Here is a 16938-nt window from a genome sequence, read left to right on the forward strand (position 1 = left end):
CTGCTTTGAAAACCACCGCTGCAGCAAAGGCAGCAGCAAAGATGCAACAAATGGTGGTGCATGTACTACACCATCATGATTTCTACCCAGACTAGCTGCACCCTTAACATTAAATAGAAGTGGTTTTTTGAAGACATAAACTTGTAATTTTCCAGAGTGTAAGATAATCTGTTGTAGGATTTTCTAGCCTTTGAATGCTTGATTTTTCAGATTCAGTGTTGCTTCCTTAGGTTATAAGCAATTCCCTAGATTCAAAAAAGCATAAAAATAACCAAGAAATGCAGGTGCTCTATTATACTGCTATGCACAACCTACCGGCGTTGGCACTTTTGCAGTCACAGCTAGTATTACATCTGACCAAGTAACTCGCACAGAAGAGTACCATCCTTCAGCGGGTAATGGGTAGGCACCACCAGCGGACTTCATCTGTATTTGCCAACGACAGCAGAACAGCAACACTCATGAACCTTGAGTCCCACTCTATGGGGCAGTACGCTACAGGACAGCTTCTTCTTTGTGTTCCCCTGTATTCGATCTGTAATACCTATGCAACCTGCCTCTTCTCTGGCCCCATCCCAGACCTGTCCCTTCATCCCATTTTCTCCATTTAAACAATCGCATCGTGGTCCCGGCCAGTCCAAGTTATCCCACGCAGGCCCTCTCCCTACCAGCAGTCAGCTTCTGTCTCTACGATCTTTGCCCAGTCTGTCCTACCTCTGGCAACACACTAGCTCTTCTCAATATCACTGTGCTCGTGTCCGGTATTGGGATTCCCATTCTAGTTTCCCAACCCATCGCTCTTATATTCATTCTCTTACGCTCCTCAGTCTCTACTGCCCTGTGTCCTAACTTCCCAGTCTACCTTCTCTCAAAAACTGCTAACCAGCTAGTTCCAGTCCACTTGTCTTCCCTATTCCCAGTCAGATCCTCTCTCTCCCCACTTAAGGATCACTTAGCTGCTTCTGGCAGCCCACTCTTCTGTCTGCCTAGTCTTTTGTCTTCTTCACATTCACCTCACATTACTCCCTTCCCCATGCTGTTAGAAAGAATAAATACCCACTGAGAGACAGGAAAGCTTCAGCCCTCCAAAGCATCTGGAAAAAGCTATTTCTGGCAAAGCCACTTCAAGTCACCCATACTATAGGCTGAAACATAGTCACTCAGGTAGTATGCAAAGCTGTCAGCTCTAAGAGATGCTAAAGATTCACACAGCTCCACATGTACAGAAATTCTCCACTTTGGCTGCTGTGACCCAGCAATTTCTATTAAGCACATATGAACTTTTGTGTAAGAATTTCAGTTTAGGTGAGTTTTCACAGCCATTACTGTAACAAAAACCCCCTTCCCAAGTTTTAAGTCTCTGTTTCAAGGCACAGATGCCTACAATATTTCAGGTACAGTGGTTGCTAGATTTTAAAACAAATAAATAGATTTAAAAACAAACTAACAAATGTACATCTCAGCAGAGCAATGTATTTTTTCCTTAGCCATCTACTAAATCATGTAACATTTTTGGAAACATACACCCTCAAGCGGGCAGCTGGCATGCAACATTTTAGTACAAAATTGTTATGTTTTGACAAACTGAAAACACTTTCTCACACAGCGAAATCTTTGGCAACCCTAACAGCAAACAGACAGAATTACTGTCCTGTTACATGTGTGTGCGCACAGCAGAATACAGCTTCTGCAACACTGCCATTCAAAGTACATCGGAGACATTGTCCCACCAGCCTTCCAAACATGAGTACCAACTACATCCTACAACTGCTAAAACTGCAAATCATTGTTTTGGATTATTAAGAGATAGCCACACAGTATAGTCAGTTAATAGTTGAGGGTTTCCCAAAAAACTAGGGTCATGCCCTGGGAAGGGTTAAACACCTGACCTACTAGACTGACACCGCACCTCTTCCTTACATGGGTGCTTCCCTAAATTCATACTCCCAACAAATCTTTCAATTATCACAGCAAAAGAAAAAAAAATCACTCTTGCAAATAAACAGAAGTTAAACTATAGCTAACGCGTGCTGTCAATATTAATCAAATAATGCCACTTTCTGCAAAACCATCTCTATTTCTAGCACATTCCCAGGACAGCAATCCACCAGAAAATAGTTTGAAAAAACAAGTGACAAGTTTCCATTCTTAGCAATGTAACTAGCTTCACTGCAGTGAGGACAGTTAACCACGGGCTACTAGCCGTCCAGCAATCCAGGCTGCTAGTTTCCAGACAGAAAAAGGTAAATGGCTTCCGTAGCAGTACGTGCCCCCTCAGCGCTGCCACGCTGCAACAACAGTGGGGCAAGATGCACCAAGGCCATAAAAGCAGCTCATGCAGAAGTTTGACCTGCGCTTGATCACCACCCCAGTTCAGACTGATGACAGCCACCATTGAACACTTAAGATAAGGCTCACTGTAATAACTACCCTGTGCCCCTCTGTCCCTTCTAGGTCTGCTGCTATTACAGCAAGTCTATAGGCTGTCATCTCACGCTGCAGCCTCCTCACACTGTAACACACCCGGGCTGCAGTCACACAGGTTCTGCAATGCAGGCGTCCTTCACAGAGGCAGGAGCAGCATTCTGGGCTGGCAAAGCTGCCAATGACTGAAGCTAAAAATGCTTCCACTTTTAAAGCCCTTGGAAAAGGAGCAAGTTGTCCCATAATGCAGCACAGGCGAGGCAGTGAACCCTGGAGCACTGCAAAGAAGTTCCAAAAAACACTCACTGCTATTTTGGCATGGGGAGAAGACAGAGGGTCTGCAGCCCAGACCATGCGGAGAGAAGAAATTGCCTGATGCAATTTCACACAGTGAAGACTAAAATATCCACCACTGGTGAAACATCAGAATGATAATCAATGATATTTCAAACAAGTCTAAACAGAGCTCCAGCAATGAGCAATTTAGATATGCATCAGTTCCTTGGAAAGTGATATCCCTGTATTTTAAGTGTCCTATAAAACCCCAGTATGTTTAAGGACAAAGAATTCATTGTTCCTAACTGCAGAAACCTAAGATACCAACATGAACTTCATACTGATGCGAAGTTTTAAAATATTTGTCTTACTTTACCTAGCTAATTATAGTATGTTTGCGGGGTTTTCAATTTAAAGTTAAAAAAAAAATACACAAGAAAAAAATGTTCTCTGAAAGGTGGATGAAGTGCCTGTGATACCAGGTGGTTGATGGAATTGAACATGTTATTGGCAGTTTGACTTTGACACAGTTGGAGTATGAGTTGGAACCTGAATTAACCCTTAACCAGCGCTCTGCATGTCCTGCTGAGCACTTCGTTAAGCACCAGCAAATCCTTTTGTTCAGGAGAGGAACTTCAGAAAGGATGCACCTCCACAGGATGAAGGAGCTGACTGGAAGTTCACCGTAAGGAATGAGCTCAGCAAAACTAGGGGACAGGTAAAGGTAATTCCAGCAGGGGGAGACCGCAACCAATGACTCATTAAATCCCCCAGACCCAAAAGAAGTTGAGATTGAGCATGTGAACTAATTAACATGAGAAGCAAGAGAATTATTTCATGAATGGGGAAAGAGTACTAAGCAATGAAGGAGCTGGGTAACTTGTAACCAACGAAGGCTGACATCTTTGTATGCTAAACTGTATAAATAGCATGAAAGTGTTGACGGACGGGGAGCTAGGCATTTGTGCCTTACTGCCTAGCTCCCTGCTCTGTGCAAAGGAATAAGGAATATCCCAACCTGGTGTGTGAATTGGCACTGCACATCAGGAATTAATCTGCTTGCGGCGGGACAACATCTAGGTAACGTCTTGTAGAATACAATTTTTTTCCATCTACCTTGAGAAAGCTGCAAACATATTTTCAACTTTTTAGATGAAAGCTTTCATGCTTGTTCCCAAAACACTGACAACTTCCTTAAGATCTGTATTACATGTTCAGTTTAAAGTTCGCCTTTTTTTTTTTTGTGGTATGTTAGGATTATTTGCCAGAAAAACTAAAAATATCTGCAGAAATGCAATAGACCCAAGAAATTTATTCATGACTTAAAGGAAATGTTATCAAAACTAAAATTTATTTTAATCTTAAATATGCTAATTATTTTGCAAGATAGTTCAAATTCTCTTGTTTCAACACCTTCAGCACAGGCTTTACTATCTAGTTCTTTTTACCGAATCATTATTATTATTTATACGATTTATATTTATTTATATAATAAATAATTATAGTATCTTCTTGATTAATGCAATTACTAGTTTCTAATGCACTTAGTAGATTCTTCTTCATTTTTAGGGCATTTTCTTTATCCAATATATCAATTGTTGCTTTTTTTAAAAAAAAAAAAAAATCCCAAACTAAAAATGCCCACAGAACAATTTTCGCCCTGTTGCTGTCTGTGGTGGTGGAGAACCATGACGAACAGGAAAAGAGACCAAGGCTCAAACCTGCTCTACAACATATCTTTCTATTGCAAAGCGAGGTGGTATTACAAGGTAACAACAGGAGTCATCATGAACTACCCTTAACCTTGGTAGCCATATACTATCACCATGTTTCCATACTACAGACCACCGACAAGAACAGCAGACTATGAGCAACTGGGAACTAGCACAATAGTTACTAAAAACTTCCTTGTAAAAATCTTTGATGTAATAGTATCCAGCAGCCTAATGCACAGAGGCAGAAAAATCACAAATTTTTCCTTCTTTCACCACCCCTACACAGGGGCTGCACAGTACTGAGGTACATATTCTAGGGCAAAACTAACTGTAAGTCAAATGCAAGTATTTCCCCCTTCCCGATAACGTCTGGCTCTCAGTATTACTGACACACCGCATCTCAGAATTCTACCAGGCCATTAAAAGCTGTAAGATAAGAAAGCTTCAATTTTGGTTCCTCCTACTTTTGAGAAGGTATGCTGATGTACTGAAACATCTCCCTGTGACAGAGGTAATTAAAAATAATTAGGGTGAAGCGGATTAAATGTCTGTATGTACATACATAAACAGACAGAGAGAACACATGAGATGCCACTCACTTCATTATGTGATTTGTAAATGCCAATGCAGAGCTGCTTTTTTTTTTTTTTGGTCATACAGCAGATTCTATGAACTCTATTAGAATCCATATGAACACACAAAGTGATTCTCCTCAGTTGTCTACTCAATGGGGACAAAGAGAGTATTATTCACAGGTAACAAGAGGGATGGTGTAAAAGCTGGGCAGCAAGGACGGGGTTCATTGAGGGAGGAACTAAAGAATTCATTAAGGTGCCATGTAAGGCACAGCAGCTTTGTAAGTATTCTCTGGTGTGCCAATAATGTCCTAACAAACACCCCAGTAAATGAGTTAAGTCGTTTTCCCTCACATTAACACTGGTTTCAGTGTCATTCAAGCTGTGGTCATTTACAGTTTCAAAAAACATGCTTGATCCTTTCTATAAATCACACAAGCAGCCTGGTACCCAAACACTCTTCTGGGGGTGCCACAACATTTTCCAACAAACTTAGAACAGCATTCTAGCAAGAACGCTGGAAACCAGAGCATGATTTGTTTGGTTTAATAACACAGTTACTTGCCCCAGTGGTGTAACAGGCAGCCGCCCTGCTAGGAATTTCCCATACCATTACATACCATTTATTTTTCAGGCAATTTTTAAAATACTTCTTTTAGAAGATGCTATATAACTGATGCACCCCACATTTAAACTCATACTAAGTAGTCTACCAAATCATATCCTCCACCAGCAGCATGAAGACGGAGTGCATTGTGACACCTCATACATATTTAATAATAGCCTGATAGGCTGTCATTAACATCAAACAGCAATCTAAGTTTGCTACATTAAATGTGATCCCTGAGTTAAGAGCACAATCACAAAGTGCCTCGAAGATCGCGCCTGTAAGAAATACCCACCAACTTGGACAAGGTGTAATGAGGCCAACTTTACTGAAGAAGCCATTATTCACATGCTGGATTTAAAATTATTTTAAAAAAAGAAAAAAAAAAAGGAAAAAGAAAAAGCTTCAATGGGTCATAAGACCAGACATGCCACGAGGCAATCTGTCACGAAGTACTCATATTAATAACTGTTGTGTCAAAACTGAACATTCAAAAGAAAAGACAAACCTTCCTTTATATGTTTCATGAGATGTAAGCCCACGGAATTAGTAATTCGTAAAATGGACGAAAAAAAATCAGATTTGGATACAACTATTAACAGAACCCTGTCAACCTCTTTAGAACCAGATTTTGACTGTCCTACCTTACAATTGTAACTCTAGAGGGGAATATTCTTCAAAAGCTAAAAAAAAAAAAAAAAAAAATCAGTATGAGAGTCATTAATGAAGAAATTAAGATTCTCTATTCATGTAGGTCCTAAGCACAACAGCAGAACTCTGCTTTGTGCCCAGCTATTGCTGAGCAAATGCTAATTGGCTGGCACTATTTTCTCCGTTGTGTTGACAACAATAACGTTGGTGTGCACACAAGAAAGCACACCAAAGAAACATACTAAAATCAAGAGCCAGTGGAAGAAAGGGTAGGGAAAGAGGGGAAGTAGCAGAATAGAAAGCTTATATTGGCCAACGGTCTCGGACAAATTTTTCTGATTAGCTGAAGAACAGGCATTTAAAGATTACAAAAGCAAGCAATTAACCCGTAATGCAACACCACATATCATTAATTTCACTGCATCTGATTTCAGTCAAATATGAAATATTTTTCCAGAATATTTGTTAGTCTCAAGATAAAGAAAAATTTAACTAAACATATAAAATAATGTAGTTATTTCCATTTTAACCACTATTTTGTTTGCTAAATTGGTCAGCAGTTAAAGCTCAAGACCAAGACCTAGAAGAAACAACTTCTGCCTTGACACCAGCCCTCCTCTACTTTCACTATTATAGTTAACATAGAATATAGAGATAGATACATATAGAGAGACAATACAGAATATTAGAACACAAAACACAACTGTGCCAAGAATCAGGAATGCTGTCAAAATGTATTGTTCTAAATGGTGGTGGCAGTGCTTTCCTTCAGTTTTTCTTCTTCTATCCAGCACTAACATAATTTCAGTCTATTTATGTCCCCACTGCACTTACTTTCTGGACAACAATGTTAAAAATACTTACATAAGCATCAATATTGGACATTGATTTTAAAAATCAGTCTAAACACTCCACTTCACAGTTCCTAACATTTTCACTGCATTTCATGCAGCAATAAGCATGCAGAATGAAAAGCTAAAGTTGTTGAATGTTACAAGCTTTTAATTTTTTTTAAAAAGTTAACTCGTACCTTTATCATTCTAGAGAGATCTCCAGCATCTGCTAATTCCAGCACTATGTTCAGTTCATTGTCTTCGATGAATGAGGCATAGTATTTAATTACATTGGGATGATTCAGTTGCTAAGAAAGCAGAATAATAATGCACATTTTAGTGTAAAGTGTCTGATCTTTTAAGACTGACAAATGAAACATTATTACTTAGGCAAACAAAACAACCCCTACAACCTATTTCAGTATGATACAAAAAGTATATGCTTACCAGCAGCATTTACAAGAAATATATTGCAAGAACATTATGATTTAAGTTGCAATTTTAGAGGAATTTTGCTTCAATGTATCTATGCAATAGCACACTAAACTGTTACCTGAAACAGCAAAGTCAATTTCTGAAATCAGTATTTTACTGTACAGAGTACACAGTTTAAAATACTGCGTACTTTTAGCAGAACTTCTACTTGAAGAGTTACCTATTCTTCTATAGGATTTACTTCTCAACATTAATTTTATAAGCAATAAAGATTAAAAAACTCCTTTACAGATAAAACAGTGGTCACCTCCAGTATATCTATGAAGAACTTAATATACTTTGATGATGGCTGCACACCTTTTAAACAAATCTTTTACCTTAAGAAGATCTATTTCTTTGATGCAGTCAGCACGGGCTTTGGCATCCATTAAATCAAATATCTATGGACAAGAGATAAGACATTTTTAAGTGATAAAAATACAGCAAATTGAGTGATCATTATTTCATAGCATAAAGCTACCCGAGTTATGCACTTCATGGCAAGATGTAACACTACAGTAAGACATATTCCTAATATTCTTAATGCTCTGATTTAATGTACAGATTCGCTGCTATATCGATTCTTTTAGCCCCCTTGTAGGAAACAAGTTCATTGTAAGTAAATTTTCCAATTACTTAGTCGCCATCTCCACGTATCTGTTCAAACACGCAGCAATAATTCATCACATTTCCTTCAAGTTGGTTTTAATCCAAATCTCAGCATCGTCTCCCATTCCTGCCATACCATTATCACAAACTGATTCTTTCTAGTACTAAGAATACCTTTTTTCCCTAGTCTCTTGCTACAGTCTTCATTTTCTATTCTAAGTAATGCATACACTTTTACTCTATCTCAGGATCAAAACTCCATTGTCACCTCCAGTTCTTTCTCCCCATTTCCTTGTCTCCAGTAAGCAAGGAAGGGATTTGGGTTCCGTAATTTGTTTACTGGAGTCACTTCTTTCTAAGCCCTCATCTGTCACCTTGACTTTTACAGCCTTTTACAGTCAGACATCTCTGCTTTTCATTTTTTTCCCCACCTCCCATCTGCTCCATATTACTCTGCAATCTATCTCATTTGCATCTCCCCCAGTTAACCACGTTACTCTCCACTAATTTCAATTTTTGCTTGGAGTAATTTTTCCAGCCATTAGAGTCCTTGTCCATGTTTTACACATCTATATTTAACCCAATATCGTTCTATTTTCACTCCCTTTTTTAACACCTTTGGGTTCCTTCCTCACTTCACTTTCTCAAATGCGCATCGCCATACGCTGCCACCAACAACTTCCCTTAGAAGTGACCAAAATGTTCCTTCTTCAAGGAACCCTTTCTCTCTCATTTGAAATAACTTTCTGAATAAACAAACCACCCCCCCACATCTCACCCCCTGCCCCACGCCCCAAAAAAAAAAAAACCCACAAAAAAACCCAAACAACACACACCCCATACATACAAACACCCTCATCAATTTCCGTGTGGTCTGCCTATTACATTTTGAGCTATCCAGAAGAGTAATAGAGATGCACTATGAGGTTTAGCAATTGCCACAACATTTATGATACTATCTTTCCCAGTTACACCTTTTCAATGTAAATTATTTCTTTCTGGATAGTCTCCAGGAAAAGATGCTATGTACTGTTAAAGTCACTGGTACCTGGTTCCATCAGCTCGAAAAGATCAAAAGCTCAACAGCTGACCACTTCCATTTCATATCTTGCCAAGAACCCCAGAAACAAAAATAAGGATTAACAGAATTTAGAGTACTGAATGTCTGCAGAGAGGTCATCTCTTATACTGACTGTGTAACTGTCCATGTGAATCACAGTCTTTACTCAAGTTCAAACAAATCAGTAAGTCCACATATGACCTGCTAAACCGCATCTTCACTTTGTATGCCACTATGCAAAGTAAGTTTGTCATTCCCTTAATCAACTGAAAGGCAAAGTCTAGAGACTTCATGCATAGAGCAAACATGCCCTTGACTAGCCACTGCTTCCCTTCAGACACCCAACCTTCTGTCTTCAGAGCTGGCATAAGAAAAAACAGCCTGGAGTGGATACAAGATTCACTTTTTGACCAAAAAGACAAGTCTACGTCAAGAACTCAAATGCCTGACTCCAGGATAGTAAGAAGAAAAAGGAGAGGAGGAAACAAAGAAGAAAACAGAACTAGTTACCAAGAAAGAAAGGGAACAAACCAATTCACAACTACTTGTATATTAACGCCAGGATGATGGGAAGCAATTGTTCAAGAAGGAGATTGGGGGGGACTCAATAGAAACACAGCAGGGTAAGTCACAATAAAGGAACACTAACACTAAGAAATAAAGCAATTTCAGATGTAGTAGAAGAAAAGAGTTAGTACTATATATGAAATTACAGGTACAAGAAGGTAAATAACACTGATGAAAAAGACAGAAAAGGTACTTTATGAATTAAGGCTGGGAACTTAGAGAAGGACATGAAATAGCATCTGTTACAGATCTCAGCTCTGAATGAAAAAACACTGCTCTTTAATCCTTTGGACAATAGACTAAAGTCCTAGTGTTTGGCACAGTCATGAAAGCCTGTAATGATTTTTTTTCTAGGAAACTTAGGAAAGTTCTAAACATGAAAGTGAGCACATTAACTGAGGAAGTACTGGGAAGGCACAAGATCATAACTGCCTTTCCCCGTAGCCCAGCAAATGGAAAATTTTATACCTCCTCTCCCATAAGCAATCAATGGAAGTGTGTACGGGGGAGCAGGGAAAAAAAGGGACAGGTACAGGGATGCGTTTTGAAGTTCACACCTTTGCTAAATTCTAAATAATCGTGAGACAAGAACACTCCTTATGACATAGAACTCCAAAACACTGGAGAACCTAATCAAAGCTGCAGCAGGAATTTTAGAAAACTGTACACAAATTGTCTCCTGGTACCATTTGGAGAAATTACCCAAAGTACAATTTCAAGATTCAAAAGAATTTCTTTTCATGAAAAAGCAGGGTGGTTTGTACCTGGTAATGGCTGTTCCAACCTGCCAAAGGGCACGTTACCTTGGCTGCACAGGGAGCACTTCCCTACACACTGCACAAGCAGATTTTGTGAGCCCTAGGCTCAGAACTGTGAAAGATCTAGGACCAAGGCCTAGGAAAGAAAGACAAATTTTTGTTTGTGTATTCTGGCTACTCTTCCCAGCAATTCTAATTTGTTATTAAACAGCCTGGAGTATACTAAACCAAGCAGCTGTTCTCACAAAAGGACAGACTTGAGTTTTATAAACATGACTCCCTATACTGCTGTAAGAAGCGTAGCAAAAGAGTGGCACATTTGTCACAGCTTCAGCTAAACAGAGTATTTCAAACATTACCTGAATAAAAGAAAGGAAGAAAAAACCTGAGTCTTAAGATGATCCTTACAAACACAATCCTTACACAGACAATCTGGAGATCTATTGTATATTGCTCTTGAGGTTCTCCATTAGACTTTGGCCCTAACCTTAAAAGTCTATAAATAACTTTCCCAAAAATTCAGAATTTCAGTTTCACAGGCACTAACCTCTTCCAACGATCAGGCTAGGAAAAAAAAACCCCACAACCCAAAACAACAATAGAATAAAATAAAAAATTTTTAAAAAAGCCACTCAATCCATGGCCTCTGAAGAACCTCTGCCCTATCATACCAGATTCAAGCAGTTTGCAGAGATTTTCTTTCTGAAGAGATTATCTTTCCATTTTGCCAAACTGCTACAGCTCAGATCAGAGGCTCCTAGTGTAATAGCCCATGTCAGTTCACACACGGGGCTACTGTAAACAAAATGAAAAAGCCTCCACGCTCCATCACCAGAAGACGACTCAACACTGAAGAACATCTTACTCCAAAAAATACAAGCTGCAGTAAAAGATTTTAAGAGCTTAAGAACATCCTTCCAAGTGCATGTCAAAATTAGATGTGGCACCTGGCAGCACTCAGAAGGCTTATTTTGCAGGAGCTGTCGCAGACCAGATGATGGTGCAGCAGAAGCTGGTCTTTCCTTGTGGTTAATGCAGCCTGGCCATTAACGTAACAATATGAAGCGATATCAGTATTTCCATCACAACCGTAACAGCTTATAGCTTTGCAAACAGACTCATTCCATCTTCAGCTACTGTTACTCAGCAAGCCAACCTGAAAGGTCAGCTTACCTTCCCAGCTCTCTACCCCAAGCGTGGCACACTGACTCATCCCACTGTGAAGGCAGTACTGCCTTGTTATTAGCAGGGCACAGGCCCAGGACTGCCCCAGATGTGCTATTGAAGGATACCAACCTTTTGTCTGGACTTCTCCTGCACTTACTTTTTTGAGCTTGGCTTTAGCTGTAGCAGCACATGCCTTGCAGCTGAGTGACTTAACTATAAGGAAGTCATTACAGCTCAATGACTTCTGTCTAGCTCATTTTTAGATTCAACTCAGCTTTGTGCAACTACAGCCTTAAGGAAATTATAGCAGATACAATACAGGTAACAAAACCAGAGCCATTAACATCTGTAAGCTTTCAGATCAACACAAAGCATTAGCAACCGACCACTTGAAAACACCCAGCAAAATCTCACATAAAGCCACCACCCAGCATCCTCCTCCCAGCAGAGCTCAGGACACTGATGATGCTCCATACAGCAATTATTGGAAACTAGTAGTAATTAGACTATATTGTTAGCCAATTACAGTGATACCAACACTTGAAAACTGCTGCATTTTGATTAGACTGCTAGGGCATTAATTAGACTAACAATAAATTCTAATTCTTGACTCCATTTATGAGGTCAGGATCACAGGGTAATTCAGGTTGGAGGTGTGTTTCTCTAGTCAGCACAAATTGCACAGTGTAATATACTCTTATTTAAAATTGTAATTATTTTCCCCCAATTTCTATTTTCAAGGACTAAAAGATCAACATTTCTACAAAGGAATTATGTTTGCAGTGAAAAACCTAATAATAGAAAAAATTATAGTAAATATTTTTATCATGTGCCAGTTTTCATGAAGAGTGTAATCAAAAAAAAATATCAGTGTGGTAAGCACTACACCTTAGTTCGCAAATACAGCTGAAGAGACTTAAGACAGCTTTTTAAAAGTCCTCAGCATATTTTTTTTTCCACTTTGCAAAAATGCTAAGTGAAACAAAAAGTCCATTTCTAGGTCTCAGTTTTTCATTTCCTACTTAAATCAATAGCATACAAAGGAAAAGCAGAAGGACAAGCATGCACTGATACTCACTTCAAAATATTCCCCTCTATGTGCTATGCAACTAAGGGATCTCTGGTACCTTTGCACCGAATCACTTCTCCGGTACCTTCATATGAGCATAGATTATAGTTTTATTCTTTCAGCATTCTAGAAATGCCAGTTGTAAGTACTGCCAAGAGATGGCAGTAATTTTAGAATCGTTTCTAAGCTATTGTAAACCAGAGCAGGAACTGTTCCCTATGCAGACGTGTAAACTAAACAAAGAGGTTGCAATACATGAGATCAACTTCCCGAGTGAAGTTCTTACATGCATGCTCACACGTGCAAGTAGAGCTCCTAGAAAACTACCTGCATAATAAGATGGTTTAGAAACAAATTAACCACCAGATGGAAAACATCAGGCCTTGGGTTCTAAGTGTAGACTATCTGATCAATTACCAGCTACCAATTTAGCACATCATCTGAAGTAACATGCCGAGCTGGGAATCTACTTGATTCTTCTTGCTGTTAAGTCCATCACTATTCCAGATTTTCTTCTTGAGTTTTGAAAAGGATAAAGGTCTTTCTAACCTCACCATTTAAAGAACAATTTACCCAACTTCTGTTTGAAATTCTGCATAAAATAAAAATACCAAAAAGTTATTTCCAAAGCAAAACACAAGCATGACTGCTGTAAAACTACCCAGAAGTAAGCAAAATGAAGACTTGTATGCACATCAAGAGAGAGTATACCGAAGAGCAACAACAAGCATTAGAGTATTTTGCCACCAGGAACTGCTGTGCTGAGACAACAGCCCTTCATAAAGTGTGAAATTAGAAGTGCTTTCCTAAGATTAATTATCTCTAATTCAGGCCTGATGTAGCAATCCACTGACAATGCACAATGAATAATGAATGTAAGTGCTAGATAAAAGGATTCATTGTCTGAATCTCTAACACAGGGGTCTACAATTTTAGAATGAAAGGGAAGGAAAGGTGGAACAACATAAGGCAGAAACTTAATGAATCTGGAAATTTGTTGAAATATGCAGTTTCACATAATGATTTCAGTTTTGAAAAAACAGCAAGTGAACTCATACAGCCTTGCAATTGCTGACTTCAGACTTTACTCTTTTGCTCTTTAAGGATGTTTTCTGAGCATTTGTTCCAGTCTCTAGCAGCTGCTTACCCCCCCTTGCCAGTTACCACTGGAGCGCTCATTGCTCTGAACACCATGCCATACCCCAGGGTACCTGGTGGGGATGATTCTGTTGCAAGGGTTACCGAGGGTGCCAGTAGCAGAGACATGCGGCTTCTTCCTCAGGCACCACCTTTCAGTATAGTTTGGACCTCACACTTAACACATGTTAAGAAACTGATATTGAAGCTCTTCAGACTTACACTGCTCTGTTCATAGTTTATCTGTGGCTGGTCTTGCCTGCTATTTCTTTGACTCAAAGTGTAGTTTAGACATTAACAAAAGAAATGAATATTTGGGGTTTAATTCTGGTTTTATTTAGGTAATATTTCAACAGCATAGTTCAGAAACAGAGTTCGATGGGAGAGAAAAAAAAAAAAAAAAAGGAGAACATTGCCTTCATTACAAGGCGGCAAATCACACATGGAGGATGAAGCACAAAGGGTACAACAAGAAATTGGTTAAATTACTGCTGGTGAAATTACTAGAAAGAAACTGCAAATTAAACAGTTTTCACTCTGCAACATATCCTACTGGAAATCGAAACAGGAATATTACTTCATCATGTCATCTGGACTCAACAGCAACTATGAAATCAGAGAGTGGTTTCTGTCACCATCTGCTTGTCCTTTCTCCTAGAGCATCTTACTGCCACTTGCTTCTGCTCACATTTACTTCCACAAACATACATTTTGTACACTTGAATGTAAGATTTATCAATATTGTACATATTTCAGCCAAATAAAATTTTAATAGCAGAAAATAAACATTCTTGTTGGAAAGCTTCATAAGAACTCAAAACTGGCAATCCTTTTGGAACCAAAAATGGCCTGAGATTCAGTAACTCTTTAAGGGACAACTGAAGAATTCTAAGTCACATCAGCCCTTGAAGGTAGAGGCAAACATGTGGAGCCCCTGATCAAATACACATAAAGAGAACAGCTACACACCCAATCCAGCCAGGAAAATGAAATGGGGAGGGGGTGGAACGGACACTACTTGCACGATCAGAGAGGAAGGCACGAAGTAGTCAAGATGTGAGACAAGAATGAAAGATGCGAGATGAAAATAGGGAAGTAGAAGAAAGTCCAGATGTTAGTTACGGTATTTAATGCAACGTACAGCATTTAGAGACACTGTCTCAGTGTGGAAATGTGGAAAGCAGTATCCATGCACAGGTCTAAAACAGAGAGAATAGAGCCTCTTCCTCATGACAAAGAGCAGCATACCTCCTATTTTGTCCATGCTGAGCTTCCATTAATGAGGCAACAGAAAAAAAGGCAGTATTTTAATTTGAATAAAACATGACTGACATTACAAGCAAAATATGCACCATCATAGAGCAGACCCACAAGAGCTCCTCTGAAAAAGCAATCACTTCTCACCACAAGGTATTTATGAAAACAAATTTTATACTGAAATTAAGTATTGTGACCATATCAAACAAAAATATTTCTACAGAATCTTAGGGAAGGTCACAGAAGCACAGTAACAATTAAGATGGTCTTCTGCCCAAATGCAACAGCTTTAGACATCAACTATGCAGACCAAAACAGCTGTGCCAAATGAACACTCAGTGCTGCCACAAGCCTTTTGAAATCCAGTTAACATTTCATTGTATGCTTTGGAATTGTTTTCCCTTACAGGTTAACCAAACCTCCTTTTCCATTCAGACAATCATCTTCTACATACATCCAGCCTTCATATGGAACGTGATTTTACAGTTCACAGAACATAAGCCCTCCTGACGTGCACTATGCAATAAAATTCAACAGAAAACCAACAGCATATGTTGAATACTTTGAGACAACTGGAACATTATCAGGATAAAGCCGTTCAGGAGAGGCACAACTCTTTAACCCTATTTCCTACCAACCACCAAGTATATTCTTAGAAATTTACTAAATGGTTAAATAAAAATCAAACACAGAAGCTTTTCTGCTATAGCAACTATCACCCATAGATGGACAGCATGTCATCTTCATGAGTTGAAAAAATCTTATGTCAACTTGGGAAATCTGATGTGAGAATACAGCTATACATACTGACTTTTGAAATACTGTTAAGAGTACACATGCTATAATGCCTCTGTAAGTCTTAATGCAAACACAGTTATAAAAATTTCATAGTTAACAGTGAAAGGCTGGACTTTATGACTTTCTTCAAGTACCCAGGCATTACACATCCACCTTAATTGACATGCATTTCAAGTCACATTTGACCTTTTTGGTTTCTCACACACTGAAAAAGAAGGAAGAATTAGCCTAATGTTTTAAGACTGTTGATCAAAGTTCTTACAATATATTTCAGCTTTTGAAGTAATATATATCTGGCAGTTTTCCCAGAAGGGGGAACCAAGTCTCTTTTTATGACTGCCAGGACCAGCCCTGCCTCCTGGTGCTGCAGATCACAGGAAATCAAAGATATGGAACAACAAGTCAAGATATGACAGAGAAATTTACAGTGCATGCATTAGCACAGAAAAAAGAAAATTATTAAAATCCAGAAACACTAGAAAAGAGTCTACAAAATCTAACGTGTTTTGAAACATGTAAGGGTAACAAAAAACCCCTTCAGAATTGATGGTAGTACTCCAAGTAATATACTAAACATATCTGAAGAGATAAGAACTTATATGAAAATTTCAGTTTTGATTTCAAAACTAAACACATTGTAATGGAATTTTCAAAGTAAATCCAGTAGAGAATTTTTAGAGGGTCATAGTCTTACAACAATCATCTCTGAGCAGCTCCAAAAGAAAAAAAAAAAAAAAAAAAGAATGGAAATAATACTGGATAGAGGCTTAGCTCAAACCGCCTTCTGCCAGCGTGACAACGAAAAAGCATGGGTTTCTCATATAAACTGTCACTTTTGGTTTAAGTATTTTTAAAATTGCTAACTGCAAAGACAAAATATCTGAACAAAAAATCAGTCCATTTCTTATGCTGAGATTTACAAGGGCTTAATGTTTCTTCACCATAGTAGCTCAGCCAGCCT

The 16938-nt window shown here is 38.7% G+C and overlaps 1 protein-coding gene across 11 annotated transcripts in view; it reads right to left on the reverse strand.

The window, feature by feature from the left end:
• NEK7 (NIMA related kinase 7) overlaps positions 1-16938 on the reverse strand; it is a 75313-nt gene that overhangs the window by 37464 nt on the left and 20911 nt on the right. For all 11 annotated transcript variants that reach the window (XR_008734706.1, XR_008734710.1, XR_008734711.1 and 8 more), the window contains 2 exons: positions 7894-7956; positions 7279-7389 (listed from right to left, as the gene is read on the reverse strand). Coding sequence is in view for 4 of the 11 variants with exons in the window: in XM_055724352.1 (XP_055580327.1) it covers positions 7279-7389; positions 7894-7956 (174 nt within the window). In the remaining 7 variants the exon portion in view is untranslated. The remainder of the gene's footprint in view (positions 1-7278; positions 7390-7893; positions 7957-16938) is intronic.

This window comes from Falco cherrug, chromosome 12, assembly GCF_023634085.1.
Source record: "Falco cherrug isolate bFalChe1 chromosome 12, bFalChe1.pri, whole genome shotgun sequence".
NCBI classification, from domain to species: domain Eukaryota; kingdom Metazoa; phylum Chordata; class Aves; order Falconiformes; family Falconidae; genus Falco; species Falco cherrug.